The sequence below is a fragment of the Gadus chalcogrammus genome, chromosome 22 (assembly GCF_026213295.1).
Source record: "Gadus chalcogrammus isolate NIFS_2021 chromosome 22, NIFS_Gcha_1.0, whole genome shotgun sequence".
Classification (NCBI taxonomy): Eukaryota; Metazoa; Chordata; class Actinopteri; order Gadiformes; family Gadidae; genus Gadus; species Gadus chalcogrammus.
Genome location: NC_079433.1, coordinates 17,455,704 through 17,475,171, shown reverse-complemented (window position 1 = coordinate 17,475,171; position 19,468 = coordinate 17,455,704). Strand labels below are relative to the sequence as shown.

General features: G+C 46.3%; 1 protein-coding gene across 1 annotated transcript in view; it reads right to left on the bottom strand.

Moving 5' to 3' along the window:
- col22a1 (collagen, type XXII, alpha 1) overlaps positions 1-14,070 on the bottom strand; it is a 45,504-nt gene extending 31,434 nt beyond the window's left edge. The window contains exons 1-12 of the mRNA XM_056582533.1: positions 13,817-14,070; positions 11,739-11,897; positions 10,892-11,458; positions 7,033-7,113; positions 3,667-3,778; positions 3,095-3,218; positions 1,987-2,262; positions 1,615-1,695; positions 1,299-1,415; positions 955-999; positions 761-823; positions 524-562 (exon numbers count right to left, since the gene is read on the bottom strand). Of these exons, the coding sequence (XP_056438508.1) occupies positions 524-562; positions 761-823; positions 955-999; positions 1,299-1,415; positions 1,615-1,695; positions 1,987-2,262; positions 3,095-3,218; positions 3,667-3,778; positions 7,033-7,113; positions 10,892-11,458; positions 11,739-11,832 (1,599 nt within the window). The 5' untranslated portion in view covers positions 11,833-11,897; positions 13,817-14,070. The remainder of the gene's footprint in view (positions 1-523; positions 563-760; positions 824-954; positions 1,000-1,298; positions 1,416-1,614; positions 1,696-1,986; positions 2,263-3,094; positions 3,219-3,666; positions 3,779-7,032; positions 7,114-10,891; positions 11,459-11,738; positions 11,898-13,816) is intronic.
- Between the last annotated feature and the right edge of the window lie 5,398 nt (positions 14,071-19,468).

Sequence of the window (19,468 nt, the reverse complement as noted above, 5' to 3'; positions counted from 1 at the left end):
TATTTCTCTTATAATGGGTTGGGTGGGCATTCGTGTGGTCTTTCCCTCTCTTGCTACACACCATCTGTGGTTACCTGGCCTGTAATTCACACAATGATATAGCCGTAAACCTTTTCATTCACCATAGCCACTTTGTCTGAGTACAAGGAAGAAATGGGATACATAATTTGCCTACACGATTCACTGTTCGTCCAACTTCTAAAACTGCTCAAAACTTTTAAATTGGCAAATAATTTAAAAAACAACCAATAATTCTGCCTATAAGGCTAAAGAGTTTATTGCTTATTGTTCTACCTGTTCTGCTCTGTTTGGGAGTAGAGACTCGACATAGCCGCCTTTAAAGTGCACAAGCTACCTTCACGGGGTCAGAAATCAATGAATGCTGCTTTAGGCTCATATATTGAGTTCTTGTCTCCAACATTGGCGTAACACGCAGACGCATGCAATGGATTAGTGTGAGGAGGAGAAGCGCATGCATAGACAGACCTGAGGTCTACTTTAAACAGTCAACCACTGCTCTTACCTTCTCACCTCTGTCACCCTTGACAGAGATTACTTTGCCCTGCAAATAATTAATCGACAAGGATCAATTATTATCGAGGCGGGAAGAAAAGCCAGAGAGTATAATAGAGAAATGGCATGCGATTGGACAACATAAAAAGTATTAAGAGTCACATTAACTATAGCAACAGTTCTTTCCCAGGATTGCATACACTGTGTCTATATCAATAGAAAAGGCACGCATTAGGTTTTCTCATACAGTTTCTCCTCTCTGTCCTTTGACGCCGCTCGGTCCCATGGCGCCCTTCAGGCCAGAGTCTCCCTGTTAGGACGTAGGCATGGGGGACAGTGAGAGAGAGCTCCAGGGAGCCCCAACACATAGGCACTAGGGGCCGGGAATTTGTTCATATTTTGCCTCACACAAAATATTACTTATAAGGATTGGGAGAGGACCTTTACACCCTTGGTGCCCGGAACGCCAGGTTCCCCTGCTGGCCCCTGAGGGAAATTAAAAGAGAATACAGAGAAGGGCCTCGGAAATCAGTTTCACAACATTTTCGCCAACGGAAGTGTAAGAAAGAGGAAACAGGAAAGAAAGACAGAAGAGGAAAATAAAGAAATAAAGAGAGAAAGAATGAAGGAAAGAAATAACAATCAACATAACTAAATAATTGATTGAAAAGATAGAACAATTCAGATCCAGCGTAGTCAAAACAAAAGACTAGATAAAAAAATGGGGGAGAAACCAAAAAGGCGAGAAGGACGGAAAGTGATCGACAGAGTTAACCCGACCCTACCTCTTCCCCAGGAGGACAGGAACAGTTGACCTGAGGGCCTCTTTTCTGCTCCGCCACCGTGGGGGCCGGGGTTGGGATCTGTACCGGGGGGGCCTCTGTAACAACCTTCTTCGGGCACTGAAATTTAAATTACAAAGGATCTCTCAAAGTCAACATACTGTAGAACACGACCTGTGTAACAAAGATTACATGCTTGTAGAATGAAGCCAGTACCTCGGCAGCCCTTTAGCCCAGAATAGTCACTAAACGCCTGCTACAAGTATAACCCAACCACTGTGCCAACGGGAAACGGGGGGGGAAATTGTACAGTACTTACTGGCCCGGTAGGTAGGTCGCAACATGTTTCCAGCTCTGCATGCTTGGAATCGCAATAAATCATCATCCTCTGGAGGTCAAACTGCATGGGGAGTAAAGGACACACACGTTTCATTTAGGAAGCACGTCAAAACACAAACCTTTAATTTAGCAGCGTGTCAGACACACACACACACACACACACACACACACACACACACACACACACACACACACACACACACACACACACACACACAAGATTCACTATCATTCTGATACTTCAGTCGTCTCATAATGCCTTCCCTTTCATGCAGCTGAAATGAAAACAATATTTCGGTCACTATAAAAATCAGTATACTGTATATTTGCAGGAGCCGATGCTCTCACTCACGTCGATGGGCACGCTGTCGTACAGCCTCTTGCCGATCACCGTCTTCCCCTGGATGTCGATGTCCTCCCGGTCGCCGATGGGCAGCGTCTGGATCAGCTTGCAGTCCAGGTACAGGGTGACGGACTTGGCGTCCACACTGAGGGCGATCTTATGCCAGTTGCGGTCGAAGAGGTTGTCCACCTCGTCGTTCTTGAACACGGCCCTCACGGCGTCCTTGGTGAGGCCCACCGCGTTGTACTCCACTGCCCGGTTCTCCCCGTCCAGGCGGATGGACACCTGAGGGGGCGGTGGAGGTGAGGAGAGCGTGTGTTTAAGGCGGCCGTTGGGCGATAGGAGCCTCATTGAGAGCATTATTTCCTTTGACCTACAAAAACGGTGTGTCAATATAACTAAGTGAGGTATATGAGTTTTATAAACGCAGTAATAGGCTAGACCGGGAACCAGACGGCTGTTTACTGGCCCCTCTAATGTTCGGACAGATTATCACCAGATCTGGCCTGGTTCGGTCCAATCACGACCGTTTATCTAATATGTGCTGGGTATTAATAGACTACTGTACAGAGCGGAGCGCTGCTGAGGCATTTCTTAAAAATAACCAAGATGGCTGCAGTCGATCGCTCTGACTGGTCTGGTTCTGATGAAGGTATCTCCAATTAAGTCCACAGGCATTTTGGTCTGCACCCATTAATAACGTCCATTGGAAATAGAAAAATAACTCAGAGTTTCCAGACGAATATGACTACACAAATTGGTTTGAGAATGTCAGGATATTAATAAGCATTATTATATAGCATTGGGGTTAAGGTTAGGTATCGGTTTGAGTTTAGCTGGGGAGCAGGGGACAACCTGCATGTTACGGGCCATTTAACAGGCAGAAAGTATGCTGCAGCATATCGGAAAATACAGTTTAGCTTGTGAAGTGGTTGGTAGAAAACCACTAAAGTGTATCAAAAACTATGGCATATACATTTAGAATACACTAAAGAGGACGATAAAAGGATCCCACATGTCGCCCAATGCCTAATTACACGCTACCTGATACTGGCTTATGGTTAAGCCGGGTGTAGGAAGCTAAAACGGACGCGTGGGTTTACATTGGCCCACCCACCTGTGGGATGCCATATTTGTCGAAGATTTGCCAGAGGTACCAATCTTCACGTCGGGAGGTTTTCCTGAATTTAAACGTTGTCACAAAGGCATACTCGTCTGGCAGTCCCTGAGGAAAAACGTCTCTGTGGAAGGAAAAGGACATGTTGGTTTCAATGCCATATGTTACCCTAATTATAAGGCTACGGGTTCAGCTACGTGTGTAGCTTGGGAAGATGTACCCCAAATCTAGCAGATCGGACACAGATTGATGACATAGCAATCACATTGATGTCACATGACACATTTCTGATAAAACCTTAAAAATCTGATAACAATTTTAATATGCTTTTTGGACACTGCTTGTGATATGAAGATAAGATCCATTTTTAAACAGAAGTTCGGCACCTGTGCCCAAATTGCCATGAGGATACAGAGACCCATCACCTCTACTTGGAGCATTCCTTGCACTCAGAATCTGTCTTCTCCAAAATCTCTTAGGATGTTTGGCTTTACTTTAGCAGTTTACTTTACCTAGAAATCTCTCTTTCAATGTCAAAATAATTTATTCCCCTAAAACGGGCCGTCACTTACTCTGTTTTTTGTACAATTGGCATTGTCCCAAGACGTACGTATGAGCTCTGACCCTCATCTTCTCTGGTCCCCAGAATGTCTCTCACGTTGAAGTACTCCATGAGATCAAAGCCTGCAGCCATACAAGGGAAAACATTTGTTTTTAAGACATATTTGGACACACTACCCAGTGCATACTCACAAACGCACATACACACACAAAATAATATAGGGCTATGAACTAAGGCTGTGGCTTTGTTACTTCTTCGGGGATGCCAGTGTTTAATTAGGTTGGTCCCGCCACACCCCATAACGCCGCTATTAGCTATTTTGGGATTTTCTACTTGACGTCGTGGTCCACCACTCACCATTTGTTGCAAGAGGCTTGCCCACACAGGAGATTATTAGAATATATCTTTATTTGTGGAACTTAAACTTTGTGTGGGTGGGTGTTTGTGTGTGTATGTGTGCATGTGTATGTGTGTGTGTGTGTGTGTGTGTGTATGTATGGGGCTGTGTGTGTGTGTGTTTGTGTGTGTGTGTGTGTGTGTGTGTGTGTGTGTGTGTGTGTGTGTGTGTGTGTGTGTGTGGGTGTGTGTGTGTGTGTGTGTGTGTGTGTGTGTGTGTGTGTGTGTGTGTGTGTGTGTGTGTGTGTGTGTGTGTGTGTGTGTGTGTGTGTGGGTGTGTGTGTATGTTTGTGTGTCTGTGTCTGTGTCTGTGTCTGTGTCTGTGTCTGTGTGTGTGTGTGTGTGTGTGTGCGTGCGTGCGTGCGTGCGTGCGTGCGTGCGTGCGTGCGTGCGTGCGTGCGTGCGTGTGTGCGTGCCTGCGTGCTTGCGTGCGTGTGTGTGTGTCTGTGTGTGTGAGTGTGTGCGGCTGTATGTGCCTGTGTGTGTTTGCCATGGGTTGTGGTTACACTGCACAGGTGTGTTGGACATGATTTGCAGCATAAATGAAAACCTTATTCCAAACACTGTGGGACAAGCCCTTCTCGGTGTCAAAAAAAGGAGCTCTTACAATAGAATCAAAACTTGAAGGCACCATGGGGGCAAGTCCAACTGGCCATAAATGTAAGCCTGCGGTTATTTTGATTACTTTTGGAACTAGCTGCTTTGTCAATCCTTGAGGCCTACCTGGTAACGCAAATAACGCATAAGGAATATGATTCAGAAGGGATGCTGTGTAGTTTATTACCATGGACCGACTAAACCACCCTTCACGGGAGGAGTAACGTGAGAGCGCAACAAAGGGCGCTTTGGAAATAGCCCAGAAACAGGTGTGCCTGCCTCGCCCCATTAGCAACCGAGTACAGTAAAAACATTTTAAACAAGGGCCTCCTGACTCTTAGAATAACTGAGCGTATAAACAGGATTCCACGACTGCTTCATCTGTCGCCAAAAGGGCCACCAAGTCGTCAGAGGAGCGTCTGCTGGCGTCCGGCGGAGCTATGCAGGGGGGTCTGAGGCTGCTACTGAGGCCCTTAACGACGCTGTGAGGAGCAGGTCAGGGCCTTGGCCCCCGGTCGTCACAGCTGTGAGGGGGGCCCTGCGTGGATCCGGGCTGCCGCTATCACCACGGGCTAAAGCCTCGGCACGCCGCTCACAAAGCTCGCCTCCGTTCCCCGTTTCCGTGGCTGTTTTTTGCGATGACGAACACAGTGCAGACCTGTAATTTGGCTTGGCAGCGGATAGCGTATAATCAACCCCCCCCCCCCCCCCCCCCCCCTCTTAAAAAAAAGAAAAGAAAAAAAAGGTTATTTTTGACTACCGAAAAAACGCACCAATGGGGGTGCTGCTGCAGCTCTGCGGGAGAAGCCAGATGAGTTGTGCGACGGCAGGGCGCGATAGCACACGCCGCCTGCGAGTTTTTTTCTGATTTGAGAGTGACGATGCGTCGGCACACCGAGTCAGCCCACTAACGGCTGCTCCCCCTCCGCGCCGTCAGCACAGACATGTTTTACCGGGGGTTTGATTCAGTGGAGCTCATAAACAGTTACTCCTCTGCACAAAGATAGGCAGATAGTGAGTTTTTGTTTCCTTTTTGAGAAGTGAAGCGATGAGCAAATTCAGTCCAAACAGAAGCCCTTCTTGCTCCTCTACGACAGTACTGTTGGATAAAGGTCCTTGGACCTTTTGTGATGACAAGATAAACGTGGGTCTCGTAGACTATTAGTTATGGGGTCTATTAGTTATCTAATAGACATCATCAAACATACTGAAAGAGGTTTCCACGTTGAAAACATGAGAAAATATTCTTGCTAGAGTAAAAGAAAAGGACTTATTAATACCGAGAGGCACTATGAGGTTGACTTGGAGCACTCGTGATTGAATATACAATACACAACGCTTGATAAACTGGGGGAGTTTGAGATGGTTCCCTTTCGTCCTACAGTTGGAAATGTGCTCATAATCACCACATCGTTAGAAGAGGCCCCTTTCATGCACATGTGATTCCCACCACTCCATCACAAACAGCCTTTGGATTATTCGATGAACATGCTCATGACCCTTGATTGGATAATCCTTCGCCAAATGTCATTATTATTCTGTCGATTCTCCGGAGGAACGACACAGAGCTGCTCACGGATAAGAAAGGCTTATTGTGGATTGAAAATCGCAGTGAGGGTATGGCCTTTATTCAAATGTACTTGAACAACCTAAAAGGAAGTGTCAGTCTACAACATTGAAGAGTTCCAATGTCTGTTAAGTCCAATAGCAGGTTTGCCAAACATTTCCTCTTTTTGTGTCTGTTTTTGCCATTAGTGTGATAGATATGCGGGGGAGTCACAGACAGGAACTGGTAATCCCAGTAGACATGGACTACAACAACATTCTTCATAACCGTCTGGATTTCTGAGAAACACACACCTACCACAGTGGCAGCAAGAAGTGAGAGATAAGTAAGGACAAGTGTTCACGCTACTTTACAGACAGCAGGTTAAGGATGCCTCGAGAGAGAGAGAGAGAGAGAGAGAGAGAGAGAGAGAGAGAGAGAGAGAGAGAGAGAGAGAGAGAGAGAGAGAGAGAGAGAGAGAGAGAGAGAGAGAGAGAGAGAGAGAGAGAGAGAGAGAGAGAGAGAGAGAGAGGGTGTAGGGTTTCTAAACCCACATCCATTTGAATGAGACCATTTGATCAGACACACTTGTCCGCTGGGGTACACAGTCAACTCTTATCTTGATGTGGTTGTGCATGAATCTGATATGAATACCTTCATGCACGAGCAGTGCAAAAACGTATCAAACTGACATATATTGTTCTAATCTGTGAGATTCAACACAAACTCAAGCATGTTGTGACCCAGTAAAGGGATGAATGGTGTTGGGCCTGCTCTGTGACAGTCCCCCGTACCAACTGACCATCGGTGTCAGGAAAGCATCCGTTCAAGACGTACCTGGGACAGCATCCAGAGCGTAACTCGTGCTGCCGGGCTTGAAGCGATCCGGTTGCACCTTCATATTGGGACACAGCACGTCTAGGGAAGGAGTACAGCAGTGGGTTGTGTTAGACAGGCAGTAAGTACACAGCGTGAGGAGAAAGACTGGGAACACTGCGGAACGCAGTGATGCGTCTCACTAGGAGATGCAGATTCAAGAGGTTATTCAAAGGTTTGCTTCATTTTAATAAACAGTTTGGCAAACCACACACTTATCAAAGCTAGTTTTATTAATTGTTGCATTTCTATTGTTGTCCGTTTAAGGCCATTTTGTAATAGTTTGTTCCATGAACGGTTTTGATTGGGCTATTGAAGTAAAGTCAAATTTGTTGTTTTCCATATTACTATCACACCACTACGGTCCCTAACAGCTATTGAAGTAAAGTCATATTTGTTGTTTTCCATATTACTATCACACCACTACGGTCCCTAACAGCTATTGAAGTAAAGTCATGGTTGTTGTTTCTATATTACTATCACTCCACTACGGTCCCTAACAGCTATTGAAGTAAAGTCATGGTTGTTGTTTCTATATTACTATCACTCCACTACGGTCCCTAACAGCTATTGAAGTAAAGTCATGGTTGTTGTTTCTATATTACTATCACACCCCTACGGTCCCTAACAGCTATTGAAGTAAAGTCATGTTTGTTGTTTCTATATTACTATCACACCACTACGGTGTCTGGCGATATACGTATCCGGTGTCTCAGAAAGATGCTTGACACACTTAACAGCTAGGGCTTCATGAGCTGACACACTATCCGGTGGCTTCCACCGCAGACCGAACGCCCCCCATGCCACCACAACCCTCCCACCTCAAGGCATGGGTGGTGGGGACGCAGTGGGGGTGTCCAGGGAGACCCCAGAGGTCAACAGAGAGAGACGGGCCCCAACGGGGCTCAAGTTTATAGGCCCTGTTCAAGCGATGGCGGATGTGACAGCGAGAAGGAAAACAACATACGGCTAGGTTTGCCTTGGCAGGGGAAGCGGTTGCTATTTGTGTCAACATGTCTAAAACATCACGGTGAATGCTGTCTAGACTCATGCTAACCTTGGCAGAGAACCAGGGGAACTTTTACAGATACGATCTCTTCTTACATTTGAAAAGTTTCTAAATGATGATGGAAAAACACTACAGGTGACATTGTGTTGTTGGATTTTAAATATTTCTTTGTCTGTATGAAATATATTTAGATTTTTATAAGAATTGTAAAACGTAGGTTCCCTAGTGTACCATGTAACTGACACCCGTCTTAGTTCAAACCCTAGCCTTTTCATGAATCACAGCCAAATCAAATTGTCACATTGAAGAAAAATTAAATCTTAGTTTATGAAATATGGCGTTGTTGACATGCCATGGATTTGCAGCTCGATGCAAGAAGTTTCATTTTTTTTATTTCAGAACACATTTCTGATCAGTTCTATCATGTGCTTATTTACGGTTATACACAAAATGATTGTCTATTGTCTTCTCGAATTAAACAATGAAAGCCAGAATGAATGAATGAATGTGCATCTGCGTCACAGGTTTTAACTATCTCCTCATAACTCCCCAATTGTAAAAAATGCTAAACAGCTGAGCTACTCCCTGCACTTGCGGCTATAGGACTATAATTTAAGTCTCCACCTCAACGCCAGGATGGAAGCAATGCAATGCTGGGCTCCTGAGAAGGACTGCAGTGTATAACAAAGTAGCAGTGATGCCCAAACTTTTGACCCAATGCATTGTTTCTGGGTTGTTCTCTATATAATACTGGGTCAATTGAATAAAATACATGATGTAAAATGTAGTGAACAAGACATGTTAAGGATTAATGATAAAATTGTCTTTCCAGTCTCTTTAGAGCCTTCATTGTCCAACATTCATACGTAGCCTGTACTGTGGGATCTACTGGAAAAATATTTGAGCTGTAATTTTCAGAGCAGAAAATAACTTAGCATATCTCTGCGTGCCAGTTGTGCTGACCACAGCCATACTTAGAGATGTACTCATGGTAACTTCAGAGATTAATCTATGAAAACAATGGACGATTTGCAGGCCAGCAGCTGCGGTTAAACTGCAAGATGAACATTGTTTGACGGGAAAAGTTACATCAAGGAATTGTGGTCAGCCAGTTAGAATCTGAGGTGGAGGTCAAAGGTGAAAGGCTGTAAAAGTGATCTATGAGCGCCCCTTTGCGACTCCAGCATCTCACTATCACAGCACAGGTTGACTAGCAGCGCAACGCCGAACGTCGAGGCTATCCAACACAATCTATTGAGAGTTGCTTCCTCAGGGTTCCTCCATCCAGTGGACGCTGACCCCGATGGGAGCCAGGTGGACGGAGGTGTGAGCCGTTTCATCAAAGCTCCACTGCGTACCAGTCCCACCACATCCAACCTTCACAAAACCACAGAATTTCTGCTTCTTTAATTGATTCCTTGCGTGTTAAGGATTTCCAAAGATGCCTCCTCCTGTTTCTTGATTTGTAGGAGGAATTTAAAAGAGGGACAGCCGGCACCACACCACTTTGGTCATCTTCGATGAAGCTGTGGAAATCGTTCTGTCTATTTAAAATGTGTACTGGCCCCATCTATGTCACTTTGTCCTACAGCCTTGACTGGTCAAAATAGGTGTGAAACTATAATATAAATCAACATATAGAATTATTGGTATTCAAAAAAAGGTAGGGGAGCTTCATTCCATATCCATCTACCCATAAAATAAGGTTCAAGGTTTAAATCCAACTACTATGAATAAAACATCCGTCTTACAGTGCCAGTGAAACCCAAAATTGTGCCTTTTCATAGTTGACATTCCATGATCGTGAAATAGCTATGCCATTTTGTCAATGTTACAAATGTAATAGCATCTTTTTGAAATAACAATTCTAAAATTCCATGTTTTTGCCAGGCTCTGCCAGTTAGTTAAGGTTCTTTCTACACAAGAACCGTTCATTTTGTGACGTCTAAGTGCCTTTTGGAAGGCACTTCAAGGTCATGGCGAGGGTACACCTCCGCAGAGCGTGTCGTAGGGTACACTGAGGCTACGGCCCGGGACGATGTGTGGAGTGCCATCTGGGTCGATGGCTGCTTAAGGGTTAAGCTTCTTGGAAAAATACAGTATAACATACATTTCATACACATAAACTCCTTATAACGCTCATACTTAATGACGTGTACCCGCTTAAAAAATTCCCCTTCGTACAAGAACTCTCGTCCTGTGACAATTCTTCATTCATGGTGTTTGAAATCGAGCCGTAAAAGGGGTTTCACTTCCACTTTAAAAGCCTTTACACTTTAAAGTTATGGTAGGCCCACTGGGGTTACATTACAATGCAGGCTTACGGACTAGATGTTCACACCAAAGCAGCAGAGGCAGAAAGGGTGATACACCACAGAGACGTCCGTTTCTAACCGGCATGTCTGAGCCAAAAAGGAGCTACCCCCACTACACATGGCTGCTATGCATCTCCCAGCGGGGAGTTGTGTGGACAGGGTCAACGCTTCAGGAAGAAAATCAAAGGGCAACTTTAATGACTTACACTATACCGTAGGCTACCGACATTTATTCAACCAGTTGATTATCTGAGGTTGGCAAATCAACATAACACTTTGGTATTACCCTTTTCCGAGTGTAATATTGTGTGTGTGGATGATAGTGGGTTTAACCTGCGCACACTGATCACTCAATGTACAACAGGTCCCCGCAGTGCAATCCAAATGAAGAGAGGAGCGGTGAGGCTGCTCAAACAAGCCGTCATCCACTCCCCCTTTTATCATCTCTCGGTTTTTTCTTTGATGTTAAACATCTAAGTGACTTTGAATCACTTACTTTCACAGAGCCTTCTCCTCAGTCGACCGCGGAGCTTGTCGATGGCGTTGAAGTCCGTCACGTGGAAGACGTGCGCGTTTTTGGGTTCGGCGGCGATCTCCTCCAGCTCCACTTTGAGGGCCTCCCCGATGCCCACGGCGAACACCCTGATCCCCGCCGCCGCCGCCTCCTTGGAGGGCTCCAGGACATAATCCTGGCTCCTGCCGTCGGTGACCAGGATGGCCACCCGCTGGATGCCCTTGGCGCGGGGCCGGGCGCCGTGACGCTCCACGAAGACGTTCTGGGTGGTGTAGCTGATGGCGTCGCCCGTCATGGTGTTCCCGCCGATGTAGCGGATGTTGGCGGCGGCGCGCTTCACCTCCTCCAGGCTCTTGTGTCTGGCCAGGTTGAACTCCAGCGTGGGCCGGTCGCTGTAGCGCACCACGGCCACACGCGTCCTCTCCTCGCCCACGTCGAAGGACTCCACCAGGTTGGCCACCCACTGCCTGATCTTCTCAAAGTTATCCTTGCCCACGCTGGACGAGGTGTCCAGGATGAAGGCCAGGTCGTAGTGGACGTTCTTACACCCTGCGGGTTGGGGACGTTAGCAATGAGATCAGAAGGCAACAGCAGAGCTAATGGTTTGCAAAGGTTTGAGAGGAATGTCTACTATGAAAGTGCTTTACATGGAGATATGCTGATATCTACTCCGCCACGAGGAATTACAAAAGCTAAAAGCTAATTATAGTATGCGTTAGGTATCCTATAAATGTTACCACAGCCAGACAACTCGGTGTGTGTGTGTCTGAGTGTGTGCTTTTTTCTGTGTGAGGGAGTGTGTATTAGGGGGCAATGTTGATGGCCTCACCTGCCCTGCTCTGGGCTTCAACTCCCTCTCCGGACAGAGTCAAGGCCAGGATCACCATGACCAGGCTGAACCTCAGTCCCAGTCGTAACCCCATCTCGGCTCCCTCGATTTGATGTCGCTTCTTTTGTTTATGTTGTCACTACCATCAAGTTCCTCAATCTGTGGTAAAACGTCAGTTAAGGGGGGATAAACAAAATCATCATAACGACACACTTTCAGCATACGTATGATTATATTTAGAAGGAGATTAAGGGACTTGATATTGAGAGGGGTCTGCAGTGGCTAAAACTCCAGACATGCAAATTCAATTGAGGTCATGACCCTTGTTGTTTCCAAATAGCCTCCTTTGTGCGTTTTTAACAGCCAACGCACATTGAAGTTCCCTTTCCATAAGTCAAGAAGAATACATTACATTGTGTTAAAGATCAAAGGATCTCGAATGTTTGGTTTCCAAGTCCAAGACCTTTTTGTGGACATACTGGCAGGAAGAAGGGATTGGTGTTAGGAATACCTTTTCTACACAGAGGAAGCCAAAGGGAATAAACAGTGGCGTAACACAACGAAATAGGCGAATGTCCAAACAGCAATGGTACTAAAGGACGATGCTACCTTAGCCAGTCCTGTGGATTGGCATGGGATGGTAGCGGTCTGATTTCATCCACAGTCCTGTTGTTTAGTCTGTTCTAGAGTTCTTTGTTTGACTTTGTTGAAGCTGCACTTGTGTGGCACTCGTATAAATAGGTTGTATAAACACCAAACTCTTCTTATTTCCCATTGTGCACCTGAGGTTGTGATGCCTGCCACAAAGACCGCTGCCCTGTTGAACACAGCCATAACAAACACCCTCTTCCCTGACACTGGAAATGTCTCCACCAGGGTCAGATGCTAAGTTCCAAATTATCTCCCAGAAACTCATCTCCCAACAAAATGTGTCTCTCTGTGTGAATATACACATAGGTTAAAGTACTGATTCTTTAAATACAACCATACAAAGTGCATTGATTGATTTGGTTTGCACACATTTAATATATTGCTAATATTATTTTGGGAGGTGAAATTAGTTCATGTTTACTGACTTCTCTACTCCCTCTGGTACAGTTGAGGTGATGGGATCAGAATTCTGCACCCCAGCCCACATAGTGAGCTTGTTGTGAAAGGAATACAGGAGCATTCTATGGTATAAGTCCACTTATCCCCATGGGGACTCATTTGAGACCTTATCTGATGTTCCACTGGGCGAATACTTGGCTTTGCTTGTTCTTTAATGGAGTAGAATCGGCCCACTAATCACTGAAGATAATGACCATCATTTCCACAGTAAGTGTGGATTGAAATGGACAAAAGCTGATGAGCTGACTCAAATTAAATAAACTACATTTGAAATGCAGCTTATATATGAATCGAGCAAACATAAATAAAACAAATGTCATAATACAACAATTACATCCCACTCTACGTTATTAAGATCCCTTAATTCATGAAAACAAGATATGTCACGGTTGTTTCCTCGCAGTACACAATTCCTCGTCGTTGAGCGCTTACTTGGCAATAAAACATCTGCTAAATAAATAAATAAAAACAGTTTGTCTATGTCTGTGTCTTAACCCATGGGCCAGCTCTTCCCCTGTACAACCTGCGGGTCCGGCTTGTTTCCACTTCCTGTCGGAACGACCCACCTGGGACCTCAAGGTAGATGTCTCTAGCAGACCTGCACCTCATCCTCCCCAAGATGGGAAAAACAGAATGCAAGGTACTTTTTTCTTTCTCCCTCTCTTTTTCTCTCTCTCTCTCTCATAATCTCTGCCCCATGTTCAGGCCAAAGAAAGTAGAAAGAAGAAACAGGGTGAGACAAATAAAAGAAGGAGGATGAGACGAAGAGGATGAAGACGAAGAGACCATAGACCCCTCCGCCGGGCGGCCATCAGCAAAGTGCCATTCAAACTTCAAAGACGCGCACAATAATCACCCAATATTATCAAATGAATGACAGAGACAATGTTTAAAACTTATACAATTCATGTTTAAATCATAGGAAGAATCAAGATAAACATACAGCAGCTGTTCTGTTTCACTCCTACCTTCAGCAAAGTCTTTCTTTCTCTCGGGCCCCCGAGCGCACTTGTCCCTCTGTCGTTCAGATCAGCATGCAGACACCAGCTCCATGTGGGCTTTAATGGTAATCCAAAAATTAGAGACACTTCTCCCGAAGCCCCAATAATCCAGATGGGGGGTTGGGTGGTGGTGCTGAGGTGGAGGGCTCAGCGATTTAACAAGTAAATAACATTTATAATCCAGGGTGACAATCCATCGTAGAGGTCTGTTAGAAAGTGAGGTGAACGCCTGCAAGCCTAGGCTAGGGGGTGGGAGGGCCGGGGATCGAGGGCCCAGTGTGTGTGTGTGTGTGGGGGAGGGAGGGAGGGAGGGAGAAAGTGTACGGTTTCACTCACGGAGCGACGAGGTGGCTCTTGCTGCTGCTGTGCTCAGTGCCGCGCTGACTTCAGATCCCAAAGGAGAAAGGAAAAAAAAGGAGAGAAAGGAAAGGCCTGCAGAGAGGCCTGTCCAATTATAGAAGCCACTTTCTGGGTATTTCTGTCTTTTTCTCTTCCCTCCTTCATACCCTTGGTGAGGCCTTGTCTTTGAGGCCTGGCGTCGCAGATGGCCGCCTGAACAAGTCCAGAAGAGGGGCGTCGTCCGTGGCCACAGACGGAGCCGCCCTGGGGCCGGGTGGCGGTGGTGCTGGGAAGGGCCCGGCCCCCACCATGTATATAGGGGACTGGTCCCAGTTTAAACACGTCTATCCAGCTTTTGTCACCCATGGTGACAAGCTTGACTTCACTGTTATTTTACAGCACTTGTGAGCTTAATTGAAATGTAATAAATAAAACGTGTGTAGAGGATGCTATTGACGGCTATTCATCAACTGTTTATGGAGGGGGGGCAGTGGGTTTAATCTCTTTAGATGTGGTTTTCCTCCCACTCGTTTTGCCAGTCTATAATTTCTTAATTTATTTTCTCCATTTGTTTGGTTAAACCCTGTTTTGTGAAACCTCAGACACTCCACATGTGTTTCACATGCAGCATGAAGAGCAGAACAGCACCGTAAAGAACATTTCATTGCTCACTGATTTGCTTATCATGTGTTGTCGTGTCTGGGTTCCCAGAGGAGGCAGCACTAAAACCTTCATGTAACAACCTCTTTTACTTCCAGTCGTTCTCTTGCTGCTCCTGAATTCTATGTTTCTGACCACGCTTACACTAAATGCTATCCACATGCCTTATTCTTGTTTGCCTTCGTGTTAAAATCTCCCCAGAGGGTTTCAAACTTTCTGCAGACTCTACACTGTAAAGTCCTTTTGCAGATGATTCTAGAAGGGTTGGTGTGTGTTTGGTGTGTGGATGGAGAACCATGAAGAGAAAGGTTTAATGTCAGATATATGTGCATCACACTTAAAAAGAGAGGCGGAATGGAAGTAAGGCTGAGTTTTATTCTCTGTGATTTGAAAAAATTAATGAGCATTGAAAGTAACTTTTTAAAAGTAGAATTTAAAAAAGATAGACAAGTAGTAAGATAATAAACAATTCATCAATTAATAAAAGATAGAAAGAAAGAAAGACTGAAGACAAGAAGATAGAAAGAAAGACACAAGAAAGCAGGAAGAAAAAGTGCCTTTTCTCAGTTTCCGTTGTCCATTTGGATATGAGCATGTCAAGTCCAACCACGCTATGTTTAGCATCGGTGGTTAGTGGATGATTCCGGGCAGATGCACGTTATGACTAGGGTCGTAGTTAGGGTTAGGGTGTGTGTGTGTGTGTGTGTGTGTGTGTGTGTGTGTGTGTGTGTGTGTGTGTGTGTGTGTGTGTGTGTGTGTGTGTGTGTGTGTGTGTGTGTGTGTTGTGTGTGTGTGTGTGTGTGTGTGTGTGTGTGTGTGTGTGTGTGTGTGTGTGTGTGTGTGTGTGTGTGTATTTGAGAGAGAGAGAAAGAGAGAGAGAGAGAGAGAGAGAGAGAGAGAGAGAGAGAGAGAGAGAGAGAGAGAGAGAGAGAGAGAGAGAGAGAGAGAGAGAGAGAGAGAGAGAGTGAGAGAGAGAGAGAGAGAGTGGTAGAGAAATATTGAGGGAGAGGTCATATGTGTGGGGTCTGTCATCCTGTGTGACTATTGGGGGAGGGGGTCATGTGAGGGTCAGCTAAATGCTGTCATCTTCTATTCAGTGTAGCGTTAAAGCCGGGACTGAACAGGATCTAAAAGTAAACCCTGGTAAAAAGACATTCCAGTATATGAGGGTTAGCCATCTTCCATTCAATCTGGAGATTGAGTTAAGATTATGTTGTTTTTTTGGAAAGTCCATAAAAATAGGTATGGTCCTCTAAAGAATTTCAAGCCAAAAGCAAACCCCACATATTTTCTCCCAGATGACTACACCTACGGCGTTCAAATGAATCTCAATAATACAAAATACTCCTCTATTGCCTGGGAGAGTGTATTTCATTTCGTTTAGGACATTTAGCAGAAGCTTCTATCGAAAGCGACTTACAATCAGTACATTTGTCATAAGAAAGTATTTACCTGTGTACAACACGTAGGGAAAGTATCAACACAGAAAATGCTGATTAAAAAAACATCTTTATTGTTTATGGATCTATGAACTAAGTCAGGGGTGGGGAACCTTTTTCACATCAAGGGCCATTTCAATTTTTCCAAAGTCCTCAGAGGGCCGTACCATTATGAACACATAACTAAAGATGAAAAAAAAGACAAAAAAAGTCTATAACTGCTGTGTTACTAAGCCTCATGTTTGCTGCATTTCTAGACGCACCTAATGTGATGGCTGGAACTGTTTTTCTCTAGCAAGGCGTTTGATGTCAGCTGGCAGTGATGATGAAGCTACTCCAGGGATGGGCAACTTTCATGATAAAGAGGGCCACATTTTTTATCATAACCATCGGAGGGCCACATGACTTCACACTTCAACTATACGTGAGCTGAGAGAAGCTACATAATTTTGAATTTGGTAGATGATTTCCTGTGTTCTGGTGCATTTTGGCGATGGCCACTACCTAAAAAATCGTCCAGAATCATAACCTATGTACGGTATGTTAATTGAACCAACATACATTAATTTCATGTTTTCCATGCTCAAACAGCCACATGAATGGTCAGTATTTTTATCAGTGCAAAGGGCTCACATACATCATCATTCAATGAAGTCAAAAAACTGAAAAACCGTGGCCCAACATTAAGTGCAACAACTCAATGAACTCAAACCCAACAAGCAGTTGTAGTAGTTGTAGTGGCGACTTAAGTGGATATCTTTAGTGACTGATATCGCTTCTAAGCAAACTAGACGCATGGGTTTGCCTTTGAATTCTATGAATTCTTCTCATCTTTCTTGAACGAGTTTTCTGTAACTCGATCAATTATTATTATTATTATTATAATTTTTTTTTTTTTTTTTTTTTTTTTTTTTTTTTTTTTTTTTTATGTGCAGGCTGAGTGGGCATGCGGGCCGCGGGCCACATGCCCGCGGGCTGCGGGCCGCATGCGGCCCGCGGGCCGCCAGTTCCCCATCCCTGAACTAAGTGGACTATGCTTGAATACTGACTGTTTGAGCTCAACAGAATCAGCTGACTTGTTGATTCAGATGGCATATCATATAATATAAACAACATATTTCCCACAATGAACCCATTTCAACCCAAACAAACGGGTTGAGGGCTCCGGAATGAGATGAATTTACTTTTGCAGACGTAATAACAGAATGTGGCTGTTTCTTCACCAAAATTACAGTATTCAATCATCTAGAATAAATACCAGCAATTCAGACAGAAGCTGTGCACCAAAGAAAGCTGTGGAGAGGCCATCAGCATTTGAAACACTACACAACGTGGATTGCATTTGTAAGCGTCAAAACAAAGTGTGGATGGTGAGCCGCCTTGTTCTACTTGGCAGGGTTCCGCTGCAGCTGACGGTGAGTTGTAAAGCCTTGTTAAAGTGGGCGGTGTGGCTGCTGGCCGTTGACCTTGCGAGATAAGCTGGGGAAGGGTGTTCCCTCCCTTATCCCTCCCAGCGAGGAGACAGAAGAGAGTCTCTAGGAGGCTGAGGGAGGTGGCAGGGCAGGTTCTCTTCCATGAGCCTCCGTCACTGCCCCCTGAACACCACGGTGGACCTCACAGGACTAGGACCAGGTCCTGCAGGTCTGCCACCGGGGCCCGTCTGACGGCCCGGCCCGACACCTCCAGGCCTCCTCCCACCCCCGGGGGCCGGGGGTCCCGCCGCTGCCTGGGCGTCCCTCTTGGCCGCGTCCCCCAGCACGCGCCCCGCTTGCCTCAGGGCCCTGTCGGCCCGCTGGGCCTCCGGGGCCACTGGGGCGGCCGGGTGCGGGGACTTTGTGTCACCCGTTGCTGCGATGTCATGTGACCTGCCCTCCTCCATGGGTGGGGGCCGCCTCAGACGCCTCCTGCCTGTCTCCGGGGGGGCTGCGGCCCCGGGGGGCTTCTGGCCCGGGACCGCCAGGGCGGGGGTGGGGGATCTAAGTGAGGACGAGGGGGGGGGGGGCTTTGTGTGCACGGCGGCCCCTCGGCACACCATGTCCCCGCGGAGGGGCCGGTCAGCGGTCTGCTCCGGGGGGCCCGCTCGGACAACACGGTTCCCCAGGGGCCGTCGCGAGTCCTCAGAGGGCTCCGTGGGGGCCGCCGCCGACGGGGCCGGGGCCGGCCTCTTCAGGGCCTTCTTTCGGGCACTGCCAGAGGTCTGCTTGTCCGTGGGTTTCTTTTTCTCCTTGGGGAGCTGCAGGGGGGCCAGCTTCAGGGGGGCCAGCCTCAAAGGGAGGGGCCCCACGTCCCCTCCCGTCCCCTCAGGGTGAGGAGCCGGGCACCTGAGCGGTAACGAGTCCCGCTGGGAGCGTGCGGCAGACGTAAGGCGAGCCGCAGCCTCGTCCGCCGCCGCTGACGAGTGGAGACCAGGTGTTTTGGAACGGCGGCCATTTTTAGCTTGGAGTGTGAAGTTGCGACCGCTGAGGTGCATGGTGGTGGTATTTTTAACTGAGGGGGTCAAAGGGTCTTCTGGCCATGAAGGGGCCCAGGCCTGAACAAAAGAGATGTATCATGACACACAGAACGGATACTGAGACCACATTGCAAGCTATGGCTAGAGAGATGTTTTTTTAGCGTTGAATTCGTGAATCCTCTAAGGCAGCTGATCTCAAACTGTGGTACGAGTACCACCAGTAGTACCACAGTTTGAGAACCCCTGGGAACACTATATGAGAGGGAATGTCTCTCAGAAGATATGAACATTATCGATTTAAAATCGTGTGGTTAAGGGAGAACTTAAACACAAACAGGACGTAAAACCGAAAATATGAATTCCAGTGTGAGAACGAAATAAAGGAATAGCCTTTTTATATCATAATGCTTTTCTAAATCAACTAAATCAAACTTCAATGTACTCTGGTCCACTTTAACGTTCTCACATTAGTCTATATTTTTTGAAAGACAACGGAACTCAGCCAAACGACTAATCATGTTTCTACTAACGGGTCACAGTTGCTCAGGAGGTAGTCCTATAGCGGGTTGACTGGTAACCAGAAGGTTTCTATGTTGAAACCCGGCTCCTCCTAGTGTCAAGGTGTACCTGAGCATGCACACTGACCGCTCTGCATGGTGGACTGCCGTCGGTGTGTGAATGTGTGTAAGTTAGGCAATGTTGCAAAGCGATTTGAGTGGCCTCTGGTTA